Source organism: Antechinus flavipes, chromosome 1 (genome assembly GCF_016432865.1).
Source record: "Antechinus flavipes isolate AdamAnt ecotype Samford, QLD, Australia chromosome 1, AdamAnt_v2, whole genome shotgun sequence".
NCBI lineage: Eukaryota > Metazoa > Chordata > Mammalia > Dasyuromorphia > Dasyuridae > Antechinus > Antechinus flavipes.
Window position 1 is genome coordinate 463,260,574 of NC_067398.1, and position 27,569 is coordinate 463,288,142.

At 32.4% G+C, this 27,569-nt stretch overlaps 1 protein-coding gene across 1 annotated transcript in view; it reads left to right on the top strand.

The window, feature by feature from the left end:
• CA8 (carbonic anhydrase 8) overlaps window positions 1-27,569 on the top strand; it is a 156,343-nt gene that overhangs the window by 64,102 nt on the left and 64,672 nt on the right. Inside the window, exons 4-7 of the mRNA XM_051970151.1 lie at window positions 10,999-11,094; window positions 17,885-17,947; window positions 19,184-19,232; window positions 20,586-20,698. Coding sequence (XP_051826111.1) covers window positions 10,999-11,094; window positions 17,885-17,947; window positions 19,184-19,232; window positions 20,586-20,698 — 321 coding nt within the window. The remainder of the gene's footprint in view (window positions 1-10,998; window positions 11,095-17,884; window positions 17,948-19,183; window positions 19,233-20,585; window positions 20,699-27,569) is intronic.

Sequence of the window (27,569 nt, forward strand, 5' to 3'; positions counted from 1 at the left end):
GAAAGCAAATGAGTAAGAAAACAAAATGCAAGTGAACAACAACAAAAAGAGTGAGAATGTTATGTTGTGACCAAATTTAGTACCTACAGTCCTCTCTCTGGGTATAGATGGCTCTCTACATCATAAGATCATTGGAATTGCATCAGTTATCTTATTGTTGGAAAGAGTCACGTTCATCAGAATTGATTGTCACATAATATTGTGCTGTTGTGTACAATGATCTCCTGGTTCTGCTCATTTCACTTAACATCAGTTCATGTGAGTCTCTCCAGGTCTCTCTAAAATCATCCTCCTAATCATTTCTTATAGAACAACAATATTTCATAACATTCATATACCATAACATATTTAACCATTCTCCAACTGATGGGCATCCACCCAGTTTCCAGTTTCTTGCTACTATGAAAAGGGCTGTAAGGCATGGTTCTTAAGGAAGAAATCTACCTGTTAAATCTCTAGATATTTTGGGAACTTTTATAATGAATATATCTATATGTCTATCTGTCTGTCTATATCCATCAGTGAGATTTTACATATATTATTATCTTCAGATAATACATAGATAATCCACCCTTGTGTCCATCCTCAAAATCTTGCCATTTTAGTAGGATTTGCTAGAGCTTGTAGTTCATTGATATATACAGATTACCCAGAAATCATCCTGTCCCATGACTATCTTCCAGTATAGTATTTTAGCATATTTCTCTCATAATGCTTAGAGTTTTAATCAGCAAATATGAAGTATTGCTAAAATATTTCAGAACTGAAAAGAATTTGCTTCTTGTGAGTAATCATACTTTAATTAGGTAGTTATTGAAGCTAAGGTTATACTTTAGAAACAGTTTAAATATAAAAAGTAATGTTTTGCTTTAAAACTAGCACCATATTCCCTTGCTATTAGAATTAAGTTTATTTTCTACTACCTGAAAATATTTTAGTCTCTAGAAATATTGACTTGTTGATGTAAAGCAACAAATTCTAATTCTTTTCTTACGTCATTCTTATACTATTATATTTACAGGAATAAAAGATAAGATTTGTTATTAGAGTATGAATTGATAGATTATGGGATATTGTTTTTTTGAAGACATAATCATGATGTTTGTATTCATTGATAATTACATCCATTGGAACTTTATAGTTCTACTGGTTTGGCTCAGCCTATAACTTGACTTAATAGAGCTAGTTTATTCTAATAAGATTCTAGGATGATAAGAGGACTGCAAGAGCACCCTCTAGTGTTGAATTAATACCTTAGAATTAGCATTTAAAAATAACATCTCTGACAATTATTTTCTTTGACTTTCTTTTCAATCTCCTCAATGGCCATGATAGTTGAATTTGTAGTCATAATTTTGGGACTTAAATTGAAATGCACTCTCAAGTTGTAAAAAACTATAGTTGGAGACTGGAGTTGTAAAAATAACATTCTAAATAAAAGGTTGATATTCATATAATAAGAATTTTGCAAAGCAGTGAGTAGCTACAACTTGATTACAAAATAGTAAAATTAATCTGGTCATTTGTAGATGTTTGATCAGTATGGAATGAGCAGGTGCAGCCCCTAGGTAAATTTTAAAGCAGTCATACTTATGGGAGAAAAAAAATCCTCTATTGCGTTATCTATCTTTACTTCAAAGATAACATTTTATCATGGATGCCAGAAATATCTTCTTTTGGAGCTTTACACTGAAATTCATTATTTCATGGTATCATTTTAAAAAATCTACAAACTTAACAACTAAATAGAATTTTATTACTTCTTTAACTTGTACTACCAGTTCACTAAAATGTGAGCGCTAGAATTCTTACAAATATAATAGTAGAGCTTCTCTATCAAAATTTATTTGAGTGCTACAGTTTCACAATGCTCAGAACATATAAGTCCTGTTCTCTATATCCAATCCTGGAATTCAGTTTCATTGCCCACACCAGTTCCCTTCTGAAGAAGATTTACAAACTTCTTGTTACTTTTGAATAAAATATGCTGTGATCAGACTAGCTCTCTGGAGGATCTCAGTATCAGCCCGAGTCCTTGGTCTTAGAAGAGGCAGGACTCATGTAGATGGTCAAATATTGAATCCATTTATTCCAAATTCTCTCAATTTTATATACCCTAATACCCTTATATAACCCTAGCACATTGCGCTTGTGCTAACTACATACTGCACATACAGTACCACATAAACAACTTGCTATTGTGTGTAAATATCTTTTGCCACTTGGTATCACTTTGCTTTAATTACAAACAGGTTGTCACTGCCTCCTGACTTCTCAGGAAAGCCGTGAGCTCTTAGGGGAGATGGAGAGCCAAACCAGACATTGTCAGCAGGTTCTCTCTGGGTTGAAGGATCTTTTGCCTTATGCAGAGTTTCCCCACTATCTGTGGCCCTCCACAAAAATATAAATTTTTCCTTTAGGTATTTTTGAAGCCTTCCACAATAAAGTCCACAATTGCTTATTAATTTATTTACAAGGTGTCTTGTGTTAGAAATAGAAAGACAGAAGAAACTAGTCTCTAATCATAAAGAGCTCTTATTTTCACTGTGGAGATACATACATATATATATATGTACAGACATGTAATATATATATATATGTGTGTGTATGTGTGTGTAATATACACAGACATATGCATATGTAACACACACGCATATAGAATAATACATGTGATATATATGTATATGTAATACAGTATGTATATACATATAGTACAGTATATCTGTGTGTGTATACATATTCAGTGAGACTTAGAAGCCCCAAAAGACCCAGATTGACATTTCTGTCCCCTTGTTATATAATACTCTAAACTTTATCCTGAGCAACATTTTTATATTATTAAAACAGTTATAATTATCCCTTCTAATATGTAATTGGCTCTGTTGTGTTTTTGATTTATCACATGTTGGCAGAAGAAAGTAGATGGTAATTTGGGGGAGTTTTGTGGAAGCTGCAATAACATGTCAAGGCCAGCAGATGATACAGAAAGGTTTAGAATCTCAGAAATGTATAAAACTATATGTATAGTATTGTATAATATCAACACATTTTATATTTTTAATACTATAATAATTTAGATTTTTTTCTCAGGTACAAAAGGAAGGCCAAATATTTATGCAAATTTTGCAGGTTTCAGGGGTATTGTGCATCCAACCATCTTATTGTAGCAGGATAACTGTATAACTCTTTACTATATGTACATATTTGAAAGCAGTATAGATATAGAAAGAAATGACTGTTGGTTGAATAGCTTGTTATCCATGCTATAAAACTGTTGGAAGTGATAATTGGAATTGGAAGGAATATTTGAGAGGGAAGAAGTATGCACTGATTTCTTTTTTCCTCTCATCTCCAAAAAGGTTCAGTTTAAAAAAAGTAAAGCTTTTTATTTTCAAAATACATGCATAGATAATTTTAAATATTTACCCTTGTAAATCCTTGTGTTCCAAATTGTTATTCTCTCTCCCTTCCTCCTACTCTCTCCTCTAGATGGCAACTAACCCAATATAAGTTAAACATATGCAATTTTTTTTATACATATTTCCACAATTATCATGTTGCACAAGAAAAATAAGATCAGAAAGGGAAAAATGAGAAAGAAAACAAAATGCAAGCAAACAACAGCAGCAAAAAAGTGATACTATATTGTGATCCACACTCAGTCCTCATAGTCCTTTCACTGGGTTCAGATGGCTCTTTCCATTACAAGATCTTTGAAATTGGCCTGACTCACCTCCCTGTTGAAAAGAGTCACATACATCAGAATTGATTATTATATAATCATTGTTGTTGTGTACAATATTTTCTTTGTTTTACTCACTTCACTTAGCATCAGTTCATGTAAGTATATCCAGGCCTTTCTGAAATCATCCTGCAGATCATTTCTTATAGAACAATAATATTTCATAACACTCATACTATAACTTATTCAGCTCCGATTGATGGGCATCCACTCAATTGCCAGTTCCTTATATTAGAATTGCTACAAACATTTTTTGCACATGTGGGTCTTTTCCCCTTTTTTAGATATAAGCCCAATAGAGACATGGCTGGGTGAAAGAGTATACAGTTTGATAGCTTTTTAGGCACAGTTCCATATTGTTCTTCAGAATGGTAGTATCAGTTCATGACTCTACCAACAATGTATTAGTGTCACAGTTTTCCCACATCCCCTCCAATATTCATCATTATTCTTTTTCTGCCATCTCAGCCATTCTGAGGGGTATATAACAATTTAAGAGTTGTCTTAATTTGCATTTCTCTGATCAATAATGATTTAGAGAATTTTTTAATAAGACTAGAATTGGTTTTAATTTCTTCATCTGAAAATTATCTGTTCATATCCTTTGATCATTTATCAATTGGAGAATGGCTGGTATTCTTAAAAATTTGAGTAAAATTCTCTATATATTTTAGAAATGACACCTTTATCAAAACCTGTGAATGTAAAAAATAACTTCTCCAGTTTATTGCTTCTCTTCTAATCTTGTCTGCTTTGGATTTGTATGTACAAAAACTTTTTAACTTAATGTAATCAAAATTAACTCTCTTGCATTCTATAATGTAATGTAGTTCTTTTTTTGGCCACAAATTCCTTCCTTCTCCACACATTTACATGGTCAGTTTTTGTGTAGTTGTCATGTACTGCTAAGGAAAAATATATTTATTTCTGTTCCCATTCAATTTTCTCCAAAGATCTATCATACCTAACTTTTCTAAAATTCTACTTACCTTCTTAACTTCTTTCTAACTTATTTTGTGGTTTGATCTATCTAGTTCTGATAAAGGGAAGTTGATATCCCCTTAAGTATAATTTTGCTGTCTAGCTCTTCTTGAAACTTTCTTAACTTCTCTTCTAGGAATTTGAAAGCTTTATCACTTCATGTATATATGTTTAGTTTTGAAAGTACTTCATTATCTATGATACCCTTTAGCAAGATGTAGTTTTATTATTGATCTCTTTTAATTAGATCTATTTTTGGTTTTGCTTGATCTGAGATCAGAATCACTACCCCTGCTTTTTTTTTTTACTTCACCTGAAGCATAATAGATTCTGCTTTACTCTTTTACTTCTATTCTGTATATGTCACTCTGCTTTAAATGTGTTTCTTGTAAACAGCATATTGTAGGAGTCTGGCTTTTAATCCAATCAGCTATCCATTTCCATTTTATGGAAGAATTCATACCATTCACATTCACAGTTAAAATGACTAATTCTGTATTTCCCACCATCTTATTTTCCCCAAGCCATATTCTTCTCTTTACTTTCATCTGTTCCCACCTCCCCAATGTTTTCTTCTGATCACTATCTCCCTCAAACAGTACTCTCCTTTTACAGTCCCTCCCCCCCCTTTTTATCCTTTTCCCCTCTACTTCTGTTCTCTCTTCTATTAGCATTCCCCTTTTCTCTTTCCCCTCCTGCTTCCCTCTAGGATGAGACAAGTTACTCTATGAAACTAAATATGTCTGATATTCTCTTTTTGATCCATGTCTGTTGATATTAAGATTCCCTCTTCTTTCTTTCTCTCAATTGTAATAGGTTTTTTTTTTTTTTTGCCTCTTCATGAGATATAATTTACCTCATTTTACCTTCCTTTTTTCCTTCTTCCAGTATATCTCTTTTCCAACTATAGTTTTTTTTTTCATATCATCACAATAAAGTCATATTATAACTTCACTCTCTAAGTATACCCCTAACAGAGATATAGTTCTCAAGAGTTAAACATATCATCTTCCTATATAGGGATGTAAGCTTTTTAACTTTTAAAAGAAACAGCTTTTTTCTTTCCTTTTTATCTTTTAATGCTTTTTTTTTTTTTTTTGAGTTCTGTATTTGAAGATCCAATTTTTAGTTCAGCTCTTGTCTTTTCATAAAAAATAAATGAAATTCACATATTTCACTGCTTTTTTCCCATTTCACAAATACAAATACTTTGTATTCACAAATACAAAAATATATTTTGCTGAATCTATTTTAAAGGAGTTTTCTTCAGATAATTTCTTTGTTTCCTTTTCTATACTCTCCTGAAAAGTTCTCATTTACTTACCCATTTTTCTTCTAACTCTCTTTTAAGATCCATTTTGAATTCTTCCAAGAGAGTCTTGTGAGATGATGACCAACTCATATCACCCTTTGGGGCTTCATCTGAAGACATTTTGTTTTTAGGGTTTAAGGTCTGTTCTTCCCTGTCTCCATAAAAGCTTTTTATGGTCTGAGTTCTTTTTGCTTTTTTTTTTTTGCTAATTTTTAAAGGTTGAAGTCTGCTCTTAGGTCAAAGACTAATACAAAGTTATTTCAGATGGGAAGGTATTAGCAAAAGGAAAGGCCTTTTTTCTAGAAGGTGGCATTTGAGTTGAATATTGAGTAGAAACAACCAGTCAAAGAGACAGAGACAGAAGATCTTCAGTCTGTCTCAATATTCTACATCATTACAGTATTACTACATCATTACAACATAATTGAAAGCAATTATTGTACTCTATACAACTAAGTGGTAAAATGAATAGGGCACTGGGATTGGAGTCAGGAAGACCTGAATTCAAATTTGACCTCAGCACTCATCATCAATTATGCTTTTACCATAAGGGATATGTTTTAAGGGATCAAGAAAACATTGCCAAAGATTAAAAAGTTATGACCAAGAAATTAAAAACCTTAGGAATAAAGGTAGTATATTCACTACAAGGGCAAACTGAAGGCATTAGAGAAGAAGTAGATTTGGATGAAGAGTTCAATAAATAGATCACAAACCTTGCATAGAAGAATATATAGTAATGATAAAGGACTTCACTCTTGGTTATCTGCTAGAACTCTTTATTTCTCTGCCAAATACAAAGCAATTAATATGTTATTAACTTATCTTAATAATAATTCCTTTTTTCAAAAGGTGGTAGAATCAACAAGAGGAAATTCTATTCTCAATCTACTCTCTTCAATGAGGAGGAGTTATTTGCTAAGTATAGAGATGGTGAGAATTTGTGATAAAGGAGAAGAGAGTGATACTTTGTTTAAAAATGTACCCTTGATTTTTGAAGAGCAAGGAACAATAGGAAAACATTGACTGAAATTTTGTAGGAGAATCCAGCTCAGAAGGGGTGGAAGAGCTCTCAGTAATGAAGTTCTAATGACACACAGAGAACAGATTCAGCTGAAAAGGAAAAGACATCTCCTTTTTTAGGAGATGTCTCAAGAGACTGAAGTAGATACACAGGGAACTCAGGTCCCAAAGTAGATTTTTAAAAGATTGGTATAGAAGATGGAAACAAGGGCAGGTAATGGGGCATAAATATAAAATGTGACACAATACTCTAATGACAGTGCCAGGAATGTTAACATTCAGAATGAAATGAAGTTGGCAAAAAAAGCTAATGAGAACTGAGGGTGGTTTTCAAAGCTTTCTAAGGGAAAAGAAATAGGATCACTGTTCAGAATGGATGGGATGATGTTTAATGATGAAAAGGAGATGGCAAAGCTGCTCAGCTCTCATTTTGTTTGCTTTTTCCTCTGCCAGGTACAATGATCTCAAGGTTAGAAAGGAAATATCAAACAGCTAATATGGAATTGATACCTTGATAATGGGATGATAGTAAAAGAACACCTACCTGCCCTGTATAAGTTTAGATCATCAGACCCAAATGAGTTACATTTTAGGAGCATTAAAAATGGCAATAGCTATTGCCACACTACTGTGATAATGTTTAACAGATCATAGGCAACAAGAGAAGTGTCATAGAACTAAAGAAGAGCAAATATCCTGATGTTTAAAAAAGGAATAGGAGAAGAAAAGAATGGCTTTGCAAAATGTATGTAAGTGTGATTCAGTTCATTGCAAACTTCTAGTATTATTATTGGAATAGTTAACATCTAGAAAAGGAAAAAAAAAAGGCTAATCAAGGCGCTTCAAAAAGAACAGGTCATGCCAGACTAACTGCATTTCTTTTGTTGACAAGGTTGCTGAACGGATAGACAAAGGGATTGCTATGGATATAGTTTCCTTAGATTTTAGCAAAACATGTGATGAGTTCTCTCATGCAATTATTATGAAAAAAAATGGAGATATGATTTAAATAATAGTATAGTTGGGCAGTTAGGTGGTACAGCAGATGTAGTCAGGAATCTGAATCCAAACCTGGTCTCAGTACTTACTAGCTATGTGTCCCTAGATAAGTTACTTAGACCCATTTGCATCAATTTTCTCACCTATAAAATGAGCTGGAGAAGGAAATGGCAAACTATTCCAGTATATTTGCCAGGAAAACCCTATATGGGGTCAACAAGTATCAGACATGACTGAAATGACTGAATAACAATAGCACAAAATAGTTGAATCATTTATAGACTTATTGAGTGCAAGAACTAGTCATTACTATGCCAATATTAATTGCAAATGAAGCCATTAATGCTTTAGAGATCTGTCCCTGACACTGTTATTTAATAATTTCAATCCTGAGTTAGATACAGGATCTAAGTAGTATTCTTATCAAATTGCTGATGAGAGACACAGATCTAGGAGTGATATCTAGATGATAATCAGGGTTCACAAAGATCATGATGGACCAGAACACTATGTGATATCTAATAAGTTAGCATGTAGTTCAAAACATTAACTTGGATTGGTCATTTGAACAGCTAGATTCCCCCTTCCTCCATGCAAAAATAAATCAGCTTTAGTTCTTTCCCACCAGGCTAGAAAAAGTATGAAATGATTTTTACTTTATTATTATTGAATGTATAGGAGAGTTAATTGTACTTAGCTAAAAATTTATTACTAGAGTAACTTTTTTCAAAGTATTAATAATTTATTATTGTTTTTTAATTAAGGATTTTAAGATTTGTGTCTCTGTCTGAATGACAATTGTCCAAAAATTGGAACTCTAGATTAGAATGGAATTGATAGATATCTTAAAAATTCATGCCTTAAAAATTTGGTATATTTTCAATTAATTCCAAAAGAATATCTATCTTCAGTGCTTTGATGGACCTCTTTGATTTGGGCAAATTCTCAATGTTTAATCTGCTACTTAAAAATTATTCCCATTTAGATCCAATCAAAAATGATTTATTAATTAAAGATAAGAGATATATAGTTAGATAGTAGTTTGTGTGAAAACTACTGGGGATTTTAATGAACTACAATGAAATGGCATCCAAGAAAGCTAAATACAATTTTAAGTTGTACCACCTTTCACCTGGATGTTCTAAATAGCCTCCTAAAAGGTCTTCCTTCCGCAAGTATCTCCTCTTCCCCAATCTTCCATTCTTCACAGAAAAGACAGATTTACATTATTAAAGAATAAGTCTGAACATGTCTCTGCCATGCTCAAGAAGCTTTAGCTAGTTCCTGGTTTCATCAGGAAAACACAAAGGCTCCTCTGTTTAACATTTAAAGTTCTTTCCAATCTAGTGTTTAGTAATCTATATAAATTAAATTCATTTTACTTCCCCTTATGTGCTCTACATTCTAACCAAACTGACTTTATTGCCAGTTACCATTTAAGTCAATATAGCTTTTATCTCTGTAACTTTTATATAGGTTTCCTCCCATGTATTGAATATTCTCCCTCTTTGTGCTTCTTGGAATCCTTAGTTCCCTTCAAAGTTCAGTTCAATGGTAGATGAATATAATGGAATATTATTGTTCTATTAAAAATGATGAACAAGCTGATTTTAGAAAGTCTTGGAGAGATATACATGAAATGATACTGAGTGAAACAAGCAGAATCATGAATACATTGTATAGAGCAACAGGAAGATTGTGTGTCAACTATAAAAGACTAGATTCTTTTTGTCAGTTTAGTGATCCAAGGCATTACCAACAAACTTTGGATGGAAAATGCCATCAGAGAGAGAACTATAGAGATTGAATGTAAATCAACACATGTTATATTCAATTTTTTTTCTATTTCTTCTGTGTTTTTTTTTTTTTCCTCTCTGTGGTTTTCCTTCTTGTGTTTTAATTTTTCTCTCCCAACAGGATTCATAAGGAAATATATAAAAAAAGTGAATATACATGTATAACCAAAAAATGTTGTTTTTTTTTGTGTAACTGGGGAAAATAAAAATTAAAAATCAGTTCAAGTCTTATCTCCTGTACAAGGTTTTTCAAAATCCCCCGTTACTAATGATTACTCTGAGATTACTTTGTCAATTTTAAATTTATTTATGTTCATTTTATTTTCCCTCCAGTCTTGACATAGATCAATGCAACCTCTGTGATTTTTGGTGATAATAATTGTTTTATTTTGGCCTTTGTATTTTCAGAACAATCTCTTTCACATGGTTGGTATTAAAATAGTATTAATTACTTGAACTGAATTGCACTGAGTGCCATAATATCTAGCACGAGGGAGTTGTAAGTCCAGCTATACTCTGCCCAGCTTAAGTCATATGTAAACCAGGAGTATTAGGTTTGTATTTCAGAACCATATTTTTGGAATAACACTGATAAAGTGAAGAGTGTCCAGAGTAGGGCAAGCAAGATGGTTCAAGGTGTCAAGATCATGTCATATGAGAACTGGAGTGGAAATAGAAATATCCTGGAGCTGAGAAGTTTTGGGTTGATATAATAATTGTCTTTAAGTATGATGCAGTATGGAAGACAGAATGACTTGTGCTTGATCTCAGGAAATAGAATTAGGAGCAATAGACAGAAATTACAATGAGGCAAATTTAAGTTTGATGTAAGTAAGAATTTCCTAATAATTTGAACTATTAAAAATGGAATACACTGGCACAAGAGATGACAGATTTTCCCTCTATGAAAGTTTTTAAGGAGAGTCTGGACAAATATTTGTTGAATATTCTATATAATAGAATCCTTTTGTATATAGGCTGGTTTTATATGAAACACCAATGTCCCTTTCAATTCTCAAATTCTTCGATTTTCTAATTTAAGAAATGTAATGTATAAAGTATTCCAGAATTTTCTTTCCTTTTTCTAAATTACAAATGAATTTATGTGGTACTGACCTCTTCTATCTTTGTCATTTATTTTCCAGCTTCATCTTATCCACTGGAATTCCACCCTTTATAGCAGCATTGATGAGGCCGTGGGGAAAACACATGGAATAGCAATTATTGCTTTGTTTGTTCAGGTAAATGCTCTACTATTAAGATTATACATTATGGTTTAAAGATGCCAAATGATGTTTTTAAAATTTGCTTGGAATTAGATTTTTATTTTGAAGTTTTGTTAATTTCTCAGATGAACCTCCCCCCCCCCAGTGCCTTAAATAAAAATCTATATTTTTGTAGATCAAGATCCATAAAGATTTTATTCCTTAGTAGAAAAGACTTAACTTCCTTTAGATAGATAAATAATTCCTTCATAATACTTCCTGCAGAATACTTTTCTGGATCTACAGATATCTTGAAAGAGAGAATTTAGTTAAAATGTTCTTGAGATAGTACTCATTTATTTTGTGAGAAAGAGTTCTTTGGAATGTTCTTAGACTCAGACTAACTATAGAATCTATGAAGTATCAATCTTAGGACTTCTTAATTAATTAGATTAAGTTAGAGAAAAGCCAGAAAGTATAAATCCCACTTTTAAAGCTAAAAGCAGTGAGCCAGTTAGCTAGTGTATAAAGTGAACAGTTGTAACTTCAGCTCATCTGGTTAGAGTTTTAAGATGTGTAAAGATTGAAGGGATCCTAGAAGCTGATCCCTTTGTTTTTTGCCGATTACCAAAGTAAGGCCCACTAAGTTTACTTGATTGGTCAATTAAACAACTAGAGTTTTAAAATTCATCATCTATTTAATTTTTTCTTGTTTTAAATTTGTCCTAATTCTGTCTAGGTTGGGAAAACCTACAATAAAATTTTAACTTAGATGTCATTATTGAATTTACAGCAGATCTAATTGCCCTTAGCTAAAAAATGATTAAATTATAGCAACTTTTTCAAAGGTATTAATAATTTGCTATTGCTTTTTTATATATAACTATAAAGTTTGTATTTCTCTGGATGAAAAGTTCACTCCTTTTTAGAAATTCTAGGTTAGAATGGAGTGATAAATGTCTTATAAATTCATGCCCCCAAACTTGGGATATTTCCATTTAGTTTTAAAATAATATCTTCACTATTTTGATGGATTAGTGTTCTCATTGATTTTGGCAAGCTCTGTATATATAATCCACCTACTTAAAATTATTACCTTTTACAAGCAATCAAGAAGGATTTATTAAGCAAGCATGTTAGGGTATGATGTTTGGTACTCTTGGACATAAATAAATAAAATATGGACCTTGCTCTCAAGGAGCTTACAGTTTTGTTGGAGAATAAGACATATATATTTCAAACAATTTTGATACCAAAATATGACAAATTATATAATGAATTCCTATTAAAGAAGTCCAGAAATATGTTAGCTGGACTAGATAGGGAAGTGTTCATTCATGTTCTTAAAAATGTGCCTATAGCTTTAATATTTATTTATGAAAAAGTAGGTAATCATCAAGAAAGAATTCAGAGGCTCAGGCCATCTTTCATTCAAGAAACAAAAACTTGATTTTGATGCCATAAGGTGGGCAAAGTTCCTAATGAACTTGCAATACAGAAGGGGCAAGATGACATAAGTTTGGTTAAGTTCCCAAGCAGAACTACAATTTACAAGGGGGAAGATGGGACCTTTTATAGGAAAGGAGTCAATGCAAGGTATTCTTATCTCAGAAGGTAATAATCTCAGTAATTCACTTTTTTAGCTTGGCCTTCTGCCAAGCCATCCAGTAACTGTGAACGTCAAGATTATCCTGTCAATGTGAGAAATTATTTCAACAAAGGTCCACTTAGGGGCAAAATAATCTTGTCAATGCTTCTTCCTATTGCCCCCCGCCCCACCCCAACACTGAGTTATTGGTCTTTTGCTGGGGTCTTACTTACCCCATGATTTCCTCTGTCAAACAAATGGGAACCAACATTTTTTGGACTGTGAGATGAAGGTCTTATCTTCTGAAACTTCTTCTTGCCCAAATTGGGCATAAAGCTGTCCCTGGCTTATGGATTCCATTGGAAAAGGTGATAAACTTGAGGGTTTGGAATCTGATTGAAGCAGAGTCCAGCAGTTGCCGAGTCTCAGGATCAGAAATAGGATGGTATCCAGTGTTGACCATCATTTGAATGTGAATCAGTTGGAGCCTGATTGTTCAGAATGTAATGATATCATATTTTCAGAGAGAAAATAGCAAAATCATCCATATTTGCATTGTGCTCATTTCTTCTACTGACCACGTTGCTTTGATTATAGAAATTTGCATGCTTCTCTCCAATAAGAATGGTAGCATAACTAATGTTTCAAGGATTGCTTTACCAAAAATGAAAGACTATTCTTTTCATCATGTCCTTTTCTTCCCCCTTACATGTATTTTTTTTTCTCCTTTATACTGCTTATTGTAATCTTTTTGAAACTTGCTGGTGCTTGAGAAAGAGTACAAGCTGCTATGGACTTCCTGGCAGGAGGTGGGGAGGACTTCAGGATCTTACAAATCTGAAAACTGTCATGAAACTTCAGCATATGTTTTTGTTGCTTTTCTTTCTCTTCTTTATTTCCCTGGGTGGTTAGGTAATGGGAAGTTTATTGCTAAATTGGGACTTAGTTTTGTCATCTGCAAAATGAAGAGGGTTTTAATTGAATGATCTCTCAAGTCCTTTCAAGTTCTAAAATCTGTGCTCTATGATTATCTGATTGAGCTTTCTCTTTCTATTCTTTGAATGTCCTCATTTTTGCCTCTGTGAGTCTTCCATGGGTTCAGGAATTACATTTCAGACTTAAAGAGGATTTCAGATACCATGCTGTTCAATCAATGTGACAGGAAAGGTCTGTCTCACTGGAGTGGGAGAGTTTGTTTTTAAACTTTGAGTTCCAAATTCTTTCCCTTTCTCCCTCTCCCCCACTGAGAAAGTAAGCAATTCCATATAGATTAAACGTGTATTATCATGAAAGAAAACAGAAAAAAAGTCAAGAGAAACAAAGGAAATGAAAAAAGCGTCCTTCAATCTGTATTCAGATACCATCAGTCCTTTTTTTGGGAACATTAGCATTTTTCATTCTAAGTCTTTCACAATTGTCTTGGACCATTGTATTGTTGAGAATAGCTAAGTCATTCATAGCTGATCACTCTAAAATATTGGTATTATTTTGTATACAGAACATTTCACTTTGTATCAGCTCATGAGGTCTTTCTAGGTTTTTCTTTCTTTCTTTTTTTTTTTTTTTGAGAGTATCTTGCACATCAATTTGAATGTGATAGCATAATAGTATGCCATTATAATCACATACCACAATTTATTCAACCATTTCTCACTTGATGGGCATTGCCTCAATATCCAATTCTTTGCTACCAGAAAAGTTATTGTAAATATTTTTATACATAAAGGTCCATTTCCTATTAGATTCGTTAAGAAGACAAAAAATAAAAATTACAAATGGTGGCTGGGATATGGGGGTAAATGAGACATTAATGAATTGTTGATGGATTTGTGACCTGATTTAACCATTCTGTAGAGTAATTTGAAATTGTGTCCAAAGGACTAAAAAACAATATTATATCCCTTGACCTACTAATACTAATATTGAGTTGGTATACCCAAAGTGATTAAAAAAAAAAGGGAAAGGACCACATTCTTTTATCTCTTCCCCCTCCTGTTTTCCTGTGGGATAAGATATATTTTTAGACCCAATTGATTATGTATGTTATTGCCTCTTTGAGTCAATTCTGACTGAGAGTAAGGTTCACTCATTCTTTCTGACCTCCTGCCTTTTCCTCTCCACTGTAAAAGTTTTCTTGCCTCTTTTATGTGATAATATACCTTATTCTCTCTTTCCTTTTCTCCCAGGACATTCCTCTTTCATCTCTTAATTGTATTTTATTTTTTTAGACATCATCTCTTCATATTCAACACATACCTGTGCCCTGCCTATATATGCTCTAACTACCCTAATAATGAGGAATTTCTTATGAGTTACAAGTATCATTTTCCTTGTAGAAATGTGAATAGTTTAACCTTTTTAAGCCCCTTATGATATCCCTTTCCTGTATATTTATATTTATTTGAAAGTCAAATTTTTTATTCAGTTTTAGTTTTTTCTTCAAGAATGTTTGAGAGTTCTCTTTTTCATTGAATGTTGATTATGCCCTCTGAAGGATTTCTGTTGAATAGGTGATTCTTGATTGAAATTCCAGCTCCCTCATCCTCTGGAATATCAGATTCCACGCCCTCTGATCCTTTAATGTAGACGCTGCCAAATCTTGTATTAGCCTGACTGTGACTCTATGACACTTGAATTGGTTCTTTCTTCCTACTTGCAATATTTTCTCTTTGATCTGAGAGCTCTGGAATTTGACTATAATATTCCTGGGGATTTTCATTTAGAAATCTTTTTCAGGAGGTAATTGGTGGATTCTTTCATTTTTAAAATTTTATTCTCTGGTTTTTGGAATATCAAGGCAGTTTTCCTTGGTAATTACTTGAAAGATAATATCTAGTTTTTTTTTTTTTTAATCATGGCTTTCAGGTATTCCAATAACTTTAAAATCATCTCTCCTGGATCTTTTTTCCAGGTCAGTTTTTTTTTTTCCAATGAGATATTTCACATTGTCTTCTTTTTTCCATTCTTTTGGTTTTATTTGATTGATTCTTGATTTCTCATCAACTCACTAGCTTTTATTTGCTCAATTCTAATTTTTAAGGAATTATTTTCTTTAGTTAGTTTTTGTGCCTCTTTTCGCATTTGGCCAATTCTCCTTTTTAAGGAATTATTTTCTTCATTGAATTTTTGTGCTTCCTTTTCCATTTGGCTTGTTCTGTGTTTCAAAACATTTTCCTTGCTGGGTTTTTGTATTTCTTTTACCATTTGGCATAGTTTGTTTTTTAAGGTGTTCTTTTCTTCAGTATTTTTGTGTGTATCCACTTACCAAGCTGTTAACTTTTTTTCATGATTTCCTTGCATTATTCTCATTTTTCTTTTCATTTTTTCCTCTACTTCTCTTACTTGGTTTTCAAAATCTTTTTTGAGCTCTCCCATAGTTCAAGACCAATTCACATTTTTCTTTAAAGCTTTGTATGTAAGAGCTTTGACTTTAATTTCTTGTTTTTGTTCTTCTTGTTCTTGTTCTTCTTTCTTCTATTGATTTTTTTGATCTTCCTTGTCATCATAATAATTTTTATAGATAAGAATTTTTTTCTGTTGTTTGCTCATTTTCCAGAATTTTCATTTGTTTGCTTTTTTATTGCTTTCTTTTTCCATGGTTATATATATTAACTTTTTAATACACATTTTATGAATCATACTAGAAGAGAAAAATCAGAAAAAAGGGGAAAACCACAAGAGGAAAAAACCCCAGAAGATAAAGGGAAAAAATGAACACAGAATGTCTTTATTTACATTTATTCATCATAGTTCTCTCTCTAGTTGTAGATGCTCAGCCTATTTCTTGACTTCCAACACTTTATTAAAGTGGGACTTTGCTTCCAGGGTAGAGGGCACACTATCCCAAATTTCAGGGGTTTTGTGTAGCTATTTTTAGAGATACTTTTAGGGACCTATAAATTTTCATTCCTTCCAAGGTGGTATGGTCTAAAGAGAGTATGGTCTCCCCATCTCTGCTCTGATTTGTGACCACAAGCATTCTTTTCTGCTCTGAATTTTTATCATAACTGAGATCTGGATCTGAGTAAAGCCAAAGACCAGAAGTCTGCCTCAATGCTGACAAAGAGACCTATATAAACTCCATCTGATCAATTTTTTGACTCCCTTACCATATTGAGCTGAGAATTCTGGAAGCAGTTACAGCAAGCTTCCTGTTGCTCCTAAGACATACTTCTAATGTGCTGGGTTCAGGCTGTGCTGGCCCAGACTGTGCTGGTCTGTGCTCCACTTTCATTCAGGTGTGACAGACCTTTCCTGATGATGTTCTAAGTTGTCTTTACCTGTAAAATTATTTCACCCCATCTTTTTAAGGGTTCTGCTGCCTCAGGAATTATTTTATAGCATTATTTAAAGTGATTTGGAGGGGTTTGGGGGAGAATTCAGACAACTCACTGACTTTCCTCTGAGTCTTGGCTCTGCCCCTTCACATTTTTTTTTTTACTGAATTTTTTTTAAAAAAAGGTAGTATACATATATTGTATTTAATTTATACTTTAACATATTTTAACATTAAAATTGGTCAATCTGCCATCTAGGGGAGGAGGTGAGGGGAAGGAGGAGAAAAGTTGGAACAAAAGGTTTTGTAATTGTCAATGCTGAAAAATTACCCATTCATATATCTTGTAAATAAAAAGCTATAATAAAAAAATAAAAAAGAATAAAAAGTAGTGTCTGACATTTTCACCTTATGATTTTATGTGTCACAAGCACATTGTTTCCCTTCCATATAATAAATTGAAATTAGAATGTTGTTCATTTGATATCTAATTATTTTGCTGTGCCAGTTTTGGCTACAATTTTGATTTTATATAAGTATTGTTGTTATTTTTCAGTCAATTTTCAGTCATGTTTGACCCTCTTTGGGGTTTTCTTGGAAAATATACTTAAGTGATTTGCTATTTTCTTCTCCAGCTCATTTTATAGATCAGGAAACTGAAATAATGAAGGTTAAGTGACTTGCCCAAGGTTACAAAACTAAGTGTTTAAGTTGGGTTTGAACTCAAAAAGTTGAGTCTTCCTGGCTCCAAGTTTATTTTTAGGGCATTTTTAGACTTAGTCACTTAATCTTATTTGATGTAACTTTATTATGGCATAGTTACTAATGGGGAAGTAACTGAGTTACTCCCGACAAAGAAATGCCACTTATATCAGGTTATTAACTTATTATAATATTTTGTATAATAATATTGTACAAAAAGTAAATCTTTATTTTTAGATTGTTTGTTCATTATGTTTCAGATAGGAAAAGAACACATTGGCTTGAAGGCAGTGACTGATGTTCTTCAGGATATTCAATACAAGGTAAGTAGTTATTTAAAAAGGGGGAAAAACAAAACAAAACCTAAGGAGAATTGTATAAATTAACAGAAGTTGTGAGGCAAGTATAAAAAAATTACTGCCTTATAAGTACAATGAGGGAAAATTTCTGCGATTATATTAAGAAAAAAGAGTATTATCTGAAAGATGCTACTCAGGTAAATGATAAGTCATAGGTCTTAAATGTATTATATAATCAAATTTTGAGCAGGTCATATTACCTAATAGGCCTATAGTGAATCTATTTTGGAATTTATATTGGGCTACATGGACCTGGAGAGGTTAGTGCAATCTTATGTTGCTGCCATAGAAGGTGTGGTTGCAATGTCTATTTGGTTTAAAAGGACTCAGGGATATTAAATTTATTTAACAACTAATTTTGAGATTAAAATATTTTTCCTTCAGCTCTGGAGTAAGATTGTGGGAACTTAGTCTAGTCTAGAATCTTTCAGAGAAAGAGAATTTTCCTAATGTGCAGCCACAGAAAACTTCTTAAGATGTTCCTTTGGCTAGCCTGCACTTTAAGAGTGGATTTCATAGGATACACCTAAGCAAGAATAAATTTTCTTCAGCTTCAGCTGTTATGCTATTAGGTATTGAAAAATAATGATCTGAATTCACACACACACACACATATACACACACAGAGACACACACACACAGACATATGTGTGTTCAATTTCTTGGAGGTATAGATAATATCTCAATGAAACTTAGACAATGTGGACAAACTCAGTTTGGTACATTTAAACTTTGAGTAAAGAATTAATAGTTTAAAGTTCAGTTTGGGATACATAGAAGACTAATTTTTATTTTAATTATAAATACAAAAGCAGATCATTTGGGAATCTCAAATGTGAAACTTTGAATAATGGGATAGATCTTTTCCTTATATTCTATCTGGCATCAAGAGAAAGCCAGTGACCCCCATATACTTTTCTTTTTGGAGAAAGTTTCCCACAAGGTGATTAAGAAGAAAAATAATTAGATAATTGGAAAAACTAGAAATAAACAGATTTATAGTAGAATTAGTTGGATCAAATTTTCAAATTTTTTTCTGACTAGAAAACAGAAAACCCACTAATTATTAGAAAGTTTCAAATATTTTAGACTAATGGAATGCCATTTAAAGAATTTTCAGCCATTTTATTTTGTGTTTTTTCATGCCTTACATTTGAAAATAACATGATGTAAATTAGTACTCTTTTTTTTTCCTCCCAGGGAAAGACTAAAATAATACCCTGCTTTAATCCAAATACTTTGTTACCAGGTAAGTAGTCTTAACACAGTTGACATTTATAAAATGAATTGTAACTAAAAACATAAATTGAAATTACTTTCTCTTGAATTTATGCCTTTGTATTTTCAAAAACTTTTGTTATAAGTTCTTATTAAATAGCATCTATGAGTAGAGAAGGTATACGCCAAATTCTAGTAGCTGCAAACATGGGACAATCGTATTTGTCAATAGGTTAGGGAATCTGTTAGTTCCATGAATAATGAGGAAAATAATAATGTCAGCAGTAATAATTATGAGATATTTCTTAGTTATAAAATATTTGTTATTTTAATCTTCACAAGACTAGGAGAATTAGTTAGCACAAGTGGACATATCTTATTAAAGGTTGTTCCTGTCAACTTCAGGAGTATCACTTATACTTTACTCAACTCTAGGCTTAATATTAGAGACTCTCTTCTGTAAAGGCCTTTTGCCAGCCACTAGAGACCATTCTATCCCAGGTTTGATTTGACATTGTGAAAGATGATAAGTGCCATTCATTGAAAAGGCAAGGAAATCTCTATCAGCAACAATGTTACACACAACAAAGAAGCATCAAATAAATTGATCCATTTAGCTGCCTCTAGAATATAAAAGAAAAGAAATAAGAAAAAAAAAAGTCTTAACAGTTTAAACCCTTATCTTCTGGATATTTCAAGAAATTTAACTCTCTCTACCTATATATTTCTAATTTATTCAACTTTCCTATCTCTTTTATGTTTTGTAATAGTACTTAGCATTTTATCATTGTTCCTTTTCCCCCCTTGGGAAGATGGATTATGCCTTTCTTAGTTATCTAGCTTAATAAATGGATTGATTTCAAAGAAATGGCATATTTATCACAGGTTTTTATTTAGTTTGTTTTTCTTCATGAAAGTTTAGAAGAATGAAATAAATATGAGTTCTATCAGTACCGCTAGTAACTTGAAAGAAAAAAACTTTAGAATTATTCTATTGAAAATCTTAAGTATATTTTAAAAGTAGTTATTTTGTAAAATCTTGGATTATTATACTGGCATTTTATTTTGTCTCTCTATTAAGTAGGTAGCAACAAGGAGTGCTAGTCTTGGAGGCAAGAAGACCTGAATTCAAATTTTACTCAGATATTAGATGTACATTCCAGGACAAGCCATTTAAACTCTCAGCCTTGGTTTTCTTACAAGTAAAATGAAGATCATAAAGACATCTACCACATAAGGCTCTTGTTAGGATTAAATGAAATGAAATGATATTTGCAAAGCACTTTGCATATCATGAAGCACTATATAAATGTTTGCTATAATTATTCTTGTTTAACATATTACTATGATTTTTTTTCCTTTTTTTTTTAAACAACAATAACAGATCCTCTTCTGCGTGATTATTGGGTATATGAAGGCTCCCTTACTATCCCACCTTGCAGTGAAGGTGTTACCTGGATCTTATTCCGATACCCTTTAACTATATCCCAGATACAGGTAATACTTGTACTTCAACTGATTATAAAATATAATTGTGGATTAAAGGTTAATTTTTTTTCTATAGAAAATGACACATTAGTTTTTCTATAAAGGCTCCATTAGATTAGTGCATGTCTTTTTCAAATAAAGGTTAAGTGTTTTAAGTCAATGAGAATAATTGAATGTCAAGTTTGAGGGAAGAGAAAAGATATATTTATTATTGATCATTTGTATTTAAAATGTCTCCCCCTGCAAATAAAAGCAAAAAAGCCAATAAAAATAAATAAATGCATCTTAAATTTAACATAATTTCTCAATGAACAGCAAACTTTTAAAAATACTTATTATCTGACAGATGCTTTGCTAAACTGCTGGAAATAGTCAAAACTAAAGCAAACTGCCCTTAAGGGATTTACATTAGTTATGATGAGGAAAAGAATATGTACATATATTAGTATATAGATAGTATATTTTAAAAATGCAATGTAGTTTTAGGAGGGAGAATATTAGCTTCTGGGTTATATGAGATGGCATAGGAGGAAGTGGCACTTGAACTGGGTTCTAAGGGAAATCAGAAGTTCTAATAGGCAGAGATGAGATAAGTTAGGCTGACATTTTTCACTAAGGAGACTAAGTCCCCAGGAAAAATTGTTGAAAGAAAAGTCTATTCCTTTTTGAATTGATTTTTCTTGTGCAGCATGATAAATGTGGAAATATTTTTTTTTTTCTTTTGGAGGCCATTGGGTTAAGTGACTTGCCCAGGGATATGCAGTTAGAAAATGCTAAGTGTCTGAGACTAGATTTGAACTCTGTCCTCCTGACTTCAGGACTGGTGTTCTATCCACTACACCACATAGCTACTCCTATGTGGAAATACATTTAGAAGAATTGTGCATGGCTGAAACTTGATTGAAAATTTCAGCTGAATCAGAAGCTGAAAGAAAGACTATAGCCTAATAGTATCTAAATAGATATATTCAACAGAGTGCTTTTTTTCAGGGAGCAACAGAGCATCATATGAGATTGCTCAATAGGACTGCACTCTGTAGAAACTAAACATAGGATCTAGTGCAGAGAAGTAGAGAATAGGCCCATTAAATAGACCATAAGACCAATGTCAATAGGAACAGTGTGATGATGCCACTACAGGATACCAGTGCACATCTAGTATTAGAGGCATACATTTCTCCTCTAAGCATGTGCCTTGTCCAAATGGGCTATCTGTGTATGTCTCCACAGTTGACTACCCAATGTGTATCCACTTTTCCTTTGATTTTGATTATTTGTGAAAGGCTGCATTCCAGGTTAAGGGGAGAAATGTTTTGTTGCTACTTTTCGTACTATATATCATCTCATTAAATGTCCTCCTTTTGAACTAACTGGGTGTCTCTTGGATAATATCTAAGGACACAGGGTTATTATCAAGTTGACTTGTAAGCCTAATGGACTGACTTGTAAGCCTAATGTAATGTCTAATGGAAACAAGAGCCACTAAATCATATGCAAGGCCTCATGTTGAATTTAAAAAACCCACAAACTTGTGTGCATGTATATGTATAAGAGGTTATATATACATACACATATACATATATATATTATTAACATATCAGTACATCAAAATCATATTTTTGTTCAAATCTTTTCAGTCATGTCTGACTCTTTGTGACCCCATTGGGTATTTTTTTTTTGGCAAAGAACCTAGAGTGGTCTGTCATTTCCTTTTTCAACTCATTTTATCATTTTACAGATGGGGAAATTGAGGCAAATAGAGATTTTTTTTTTTAAAGTGAATTTCCCAGAGTCACACAGCTAATAAGTGTCTGAAGCCAAATTTGAATTCAGGAAGATTGATCTTTCTGACTCCCAATCCTTCTCTCTGAGATTTTTTTTTTTTTTTTGGTCCTTTTTTCTTGAAGAGGACCAGGACATCAGGGAGAGGATGCCATGACATGCAAATGAAGTGGATTTAAGAGAGGGAGGACTATGCAAGGTCATCTGCCTTACTTTCCCCTCTAGAGCCTTCTGGTTTCAGTAGTCTTCAACAGGTTTTGGTTTGTCTGAGGACACACTCATAAGGTTAGGTAGCGATTGAGGGAAAGAATCTCCTCTTTTACCTAATCCAAATTTAATTTGATATGGGCCACATGCAAGAATTTTGTGAGCCTTATGCAGTTCATGGAGCACACATTTGACACCTTTAATAATAGAAACCACGGTTTTGGAGATTAAAGAGCAGCAGCATCTGCTGAGTAATTGTGTTCAGGTATTCCCTGAGGAGCTCTCTAATAGTGCAATACTTCATTGCATTTATGATCAAAGTTAAAGCTTACAATCCCTCTCTCCCTCCTTATCTTGGGTAAATTTTATCTATGAACCTCAATCAATCCTCAATATAGTCTACCTAATGTACTTGGATTGTTCCTCTAATTTTATGAATTAGTCTGTAATATAAGGTATCAACCTATGTACAGTGCTACATGATAAGCTCATCTCCTTTTCTCCTCATATAGTATTCTGATTATTACACCATTTCTTTTCTACATTGGTTGTGCTGATTAAATAGGTTGTAGTCTACTCACATTTATTGTATAACTATCAGTTGTACTTTGAGTGACCCACAATTTAAAATTCCTTGGAAACTACAGAAATCTATATTCAAGAGGTTTAAAAAAATTATTGACTGAGTTATTCAGGTTCTTTTTTTTTTCTTTTTTGGATGGTGTAACTTCTAGTATGTACTTATGAAGAAGTAACAAGATGTATCAAGAAGTGGGAGGGCAGTTTTAAATATGAAGAACTAACAGAGGTGCTCTCATAGCCAGATGATACCTTTTATTCACATGAAAAGGTCACAGACAAAATCCAAAAACAATATTTGAAACATGCTTTTGACTGGAATGACTTTTAAAAGCTCAAGAGAAAGGAGAAGGGGGAAGTAAGGGCAGAATGCAGGGAGTTTGGAAGGAATCAGGGAGGAGCTAGGGTGGTCTAAGGGAGAGGGCCTCATCCAGAACAAATTCCCATGCATCCTGTGTCCAAGTTGCTTGGTGTGTGACCAGAGAATTGAGTCTGTTCTTAAATATGCTAACTAGACAATCTAAAGAAACTGACCTCCATTTGTATGTGATTGTGGTTGATAATAGGAACAGGAAAGGACCATGGGGACAGAATGAACTTCTTTAGAATTCACATTGTTTTATCTGGTATATTCCAATGATTTCTCTTTTCTCTTCAGTAGTTTAATCTTTCTATATCTTAAAATGTTCCCTTTCTTTTCTTTATGTTCCTTCCATCTCAAATAGCTTTCCTTGTCTTTGCCAGGTAACCATGCAGTGTTTCTATTTGTTCACATTATCTTTTTGAGGTCTTTACTGTATTTTTCTTGGAATTTTTTTAGAAAATTGTCTTTAAAACCATTTATAGACTTCCTGTGGACTATTTACCACTTTGGAAATTACTTTCAATTCTTCACTATTGCCAAAAGTTGGTTATAGTTTTTTCATAAGGCTATTTGTCTTTTATAATGAATGATATGTATCTGCATATGTAGTAGCAATAAATCACATTCTAAAGGAAATCACTTTTTCCATGTGTCAGTTTAAATGTGTTGAATTAATCTAATTATTCTTTAACTGTTTTTAAAAATTTGCCATGTAAAAGGCAAAATGAGGGACTAGAAACATGAATCTCGTGTTATAAATATATGCTATATAATTTTTACTTATTTTTTCTGACAATGGAAATATTGTCAAGAGACTTTGAGATATGGATTATCTTATCTATCTCCCTGATTCCAACATTTCAACATTTCATCAACACAGAAAGATAGACAACTGCATCTTTTTAGGAATATTAATTGTTTTTCAGTCCTATCTAATTCTCATGAACTCATGAACTCATTTGGGAATTTCTTGGCAAAGAAAGCAGAGTTTGCCATTTTATCCTCCAGAATTTTTTTTTTTATAAATGAGGAAAATGATGTAGACAAGATTAAGTGATTTGCTCAGGGTCACAGGCTAATAAATATCTGAAGCCAGATTTGAACTCAAGAAAACACCTCATTCTGATTCTAGGCTCAGCATTCTATCCAATATACCATTTAACTGCTCCCAAATTCAACAAGATTTTTTATTAAAATATATTTATATGATCATTATTTATAATATTTTATAATCTAATTATAATTTTATGACATTTTCTACAATTACTAGTGTCTGTCATATCAATTTATTTGCAGATAATTTCTTTACTTTCTTGATTACTATTGTGTTGTTTGTGCTAATTTTGGCCTAACAATTAACTCTGGTTCATCTGCTAAATTCCTTTATAGATCTAACATGCTAGTCAATGGTGTACATGGCATATTTCTTTAATGGATTCTTCCAAATACTTTCCTTGGTAACCCTATTGCTCTCCCAAATCTATTTCGTATTTGACATTCCTGGTGCCTATTTTAGCTCTTGTTTTGTCTAACCTCTTCCCCCAAATTGACCTACCTTTTGCTAAAGAAAAAGACCATTGTGAATTTGTCATGTGTTTATTTCCAACTAAGAATTACCTCTTCAGTAATATAGTTCCATGATTTATCAATATTATCTGTAGTCAGAAATATCTAACATTTAAATGTATCCTCTTCAGTGAAAAAAGATAATCACATTCAAACTTACTAATGTACTAATATCAATTCCTTTACATTCAATTCAGTTCATCACAACAAACATTTAAGGGTCTATTATGTGCAAGACTCACTTGGTACTAAAAATTCAAAGATAAGATGACACAATCCCTCAACCATCTCATAACCTAAAGGAATGGAGGATAATTAATTAAATATTTATGCGGATAAATGTAATACCAGTATGTAATGACATTTCCTGGTACTTACCTTTCTGTTTTACCCATATGGCTACTGAAGTTTCTGGTGATGTCATTGTCCATTTGCATGTATTATATTAGCCAGAGGGAAGATTGGAGTTAAAGTAATTTCCTTAAAATGTAATATACAAACATCTTCTACTACAGCTATAATTAACATAAGGCATAAACTTTTCATTAATTATTTGCCTGAAGTTATCCTATTTTCAATTAATATTTAACTTCTCTCATTTGACTGTCTTCATCACTCTTAACTTTTAAAATTCAATGAAATCATAATGAATTTCATCCACGGAATTGGAAATTTCTCAGTTTCTTAAGCTACAATGTCTGAATTTATCTGTGTTGCTAATGTTTTAATTCAATGGAGAGCAGTGCTGAACTAGACTTCTCTATTTTCCATAGGACTTTTGTGGGAAATCTATTGCCACTATTACTTTAAAATTCACAAAGTGACTTTTCCTTATATCTTTTGATACATTTCTACTTTATACTCCTTATTTCTATGAGACTTAACATTTATTAATTACTTATAAGATTCAGAACCTATTATAAAACTGTCTAAAATACCAATCTAATTTTTTGATTTATAGTACAATGCAGGACTTTACAAGTAACTAAGAAAAACAATAATTATTCACAAAATATTATCAGTCTTTAGTTTTGTTTGGAAAGGCTCATAAGCCTGCAGTGGCCAAGCTTTGCCACTAGATGGTACTTGTGCACAAATTTAAGATGACATCAAATTTTAAAATTAAACTATCTGGGGAGTAGGTTTGGAAAACCTTGTCTTTCTTATACATAAATGTATATGTAGTTGAAAAATTGGTCTGTCAAAAGGAAAATATATGCACAATGCAACATTTTGGCAAGTTTGCTGCATTTTTGTAAGACGCTGTTTAATTTGGAGCATTAGGGATATGTAGAGAATCTTTGAAGAATTATTACTTATATACATTGAAGGTTAAATCATTGTAATGTTTACTGTATTAATAGTTACAGTTGCTCTTTGGTATTATGTAAAATAAATGATTTGAAATTAGTTTGTATAACTCTAAAGGTGTTTCTTCCTTCTCTCCTTTTCCTTCCTTCCTTCCTTCCTTCCTTCCTTCCTTCCTTCCTTCCTTCCTTTCTTCCTTCCTTCCTTCCTTCCTTTCTTCCTTCCCTTCAGCTAATTTATATCTTAAATTTTCCTATGTGCTGTGACATTATAGGTTTTTATATTATTAGAGATGGTGTTATTAATAGTATATGCAAATAGTTCTGTTACTTCAGTGACATCTCCTCATCTAATGGTGTCCTGAGACTAAAGATGACCAGCCTGCTATAATATTCTAGAGGGTCAGTCTATGGATAAATGATTGAATGAATGAGTGAGTTAATGAAAAAAAATCATTAAGTTCCATAGATGCAAGTAAGAGTTAAGGGGCTTATTATAGCAGGACTGCTGTAATAATCAAATCATTCTTCTAGTCCTACTATGAATAAGAATTTTAAAAATATGCATTCAACTAACTCTGCTAATTTGTTTATGCTTATCTCTCCCTATAGTTTTCAATAGTGACCTATAGCTACACTGGAACAATTTCTTTTAGGATAAGATAGACACTATGATGTTGGACAAATCATTTACCATATCTCAATTTTCTCATCTATAAAATGGAAATAATAATATGTATTTCATATAAGGTTTTTGTGTAGAAAAATAACGTATGTAAAGTATTATTTAAAATATTGGTAGTCTCATTATATTTATAAAATGGGAATAATAATAGGACTTACCTCATAGGATTTTTTGTGAGAATCAAATGAGATAACATAAATTATTGTCACTGAGGTCCATATGAGGTTTAATGTTCTTGAGGTCAGAGACTGTTTTCTTTATGTATTTGTATAACCAGAATTTAGCACTGCGTCTGATAAACAACAAGTACTTTGAAAAGTCTGTAGAATTTAACTTGGTGAATGAAGGTGTTAATTCCCTCTTTACACTTTAAAACTTGCAGGAGAAAAG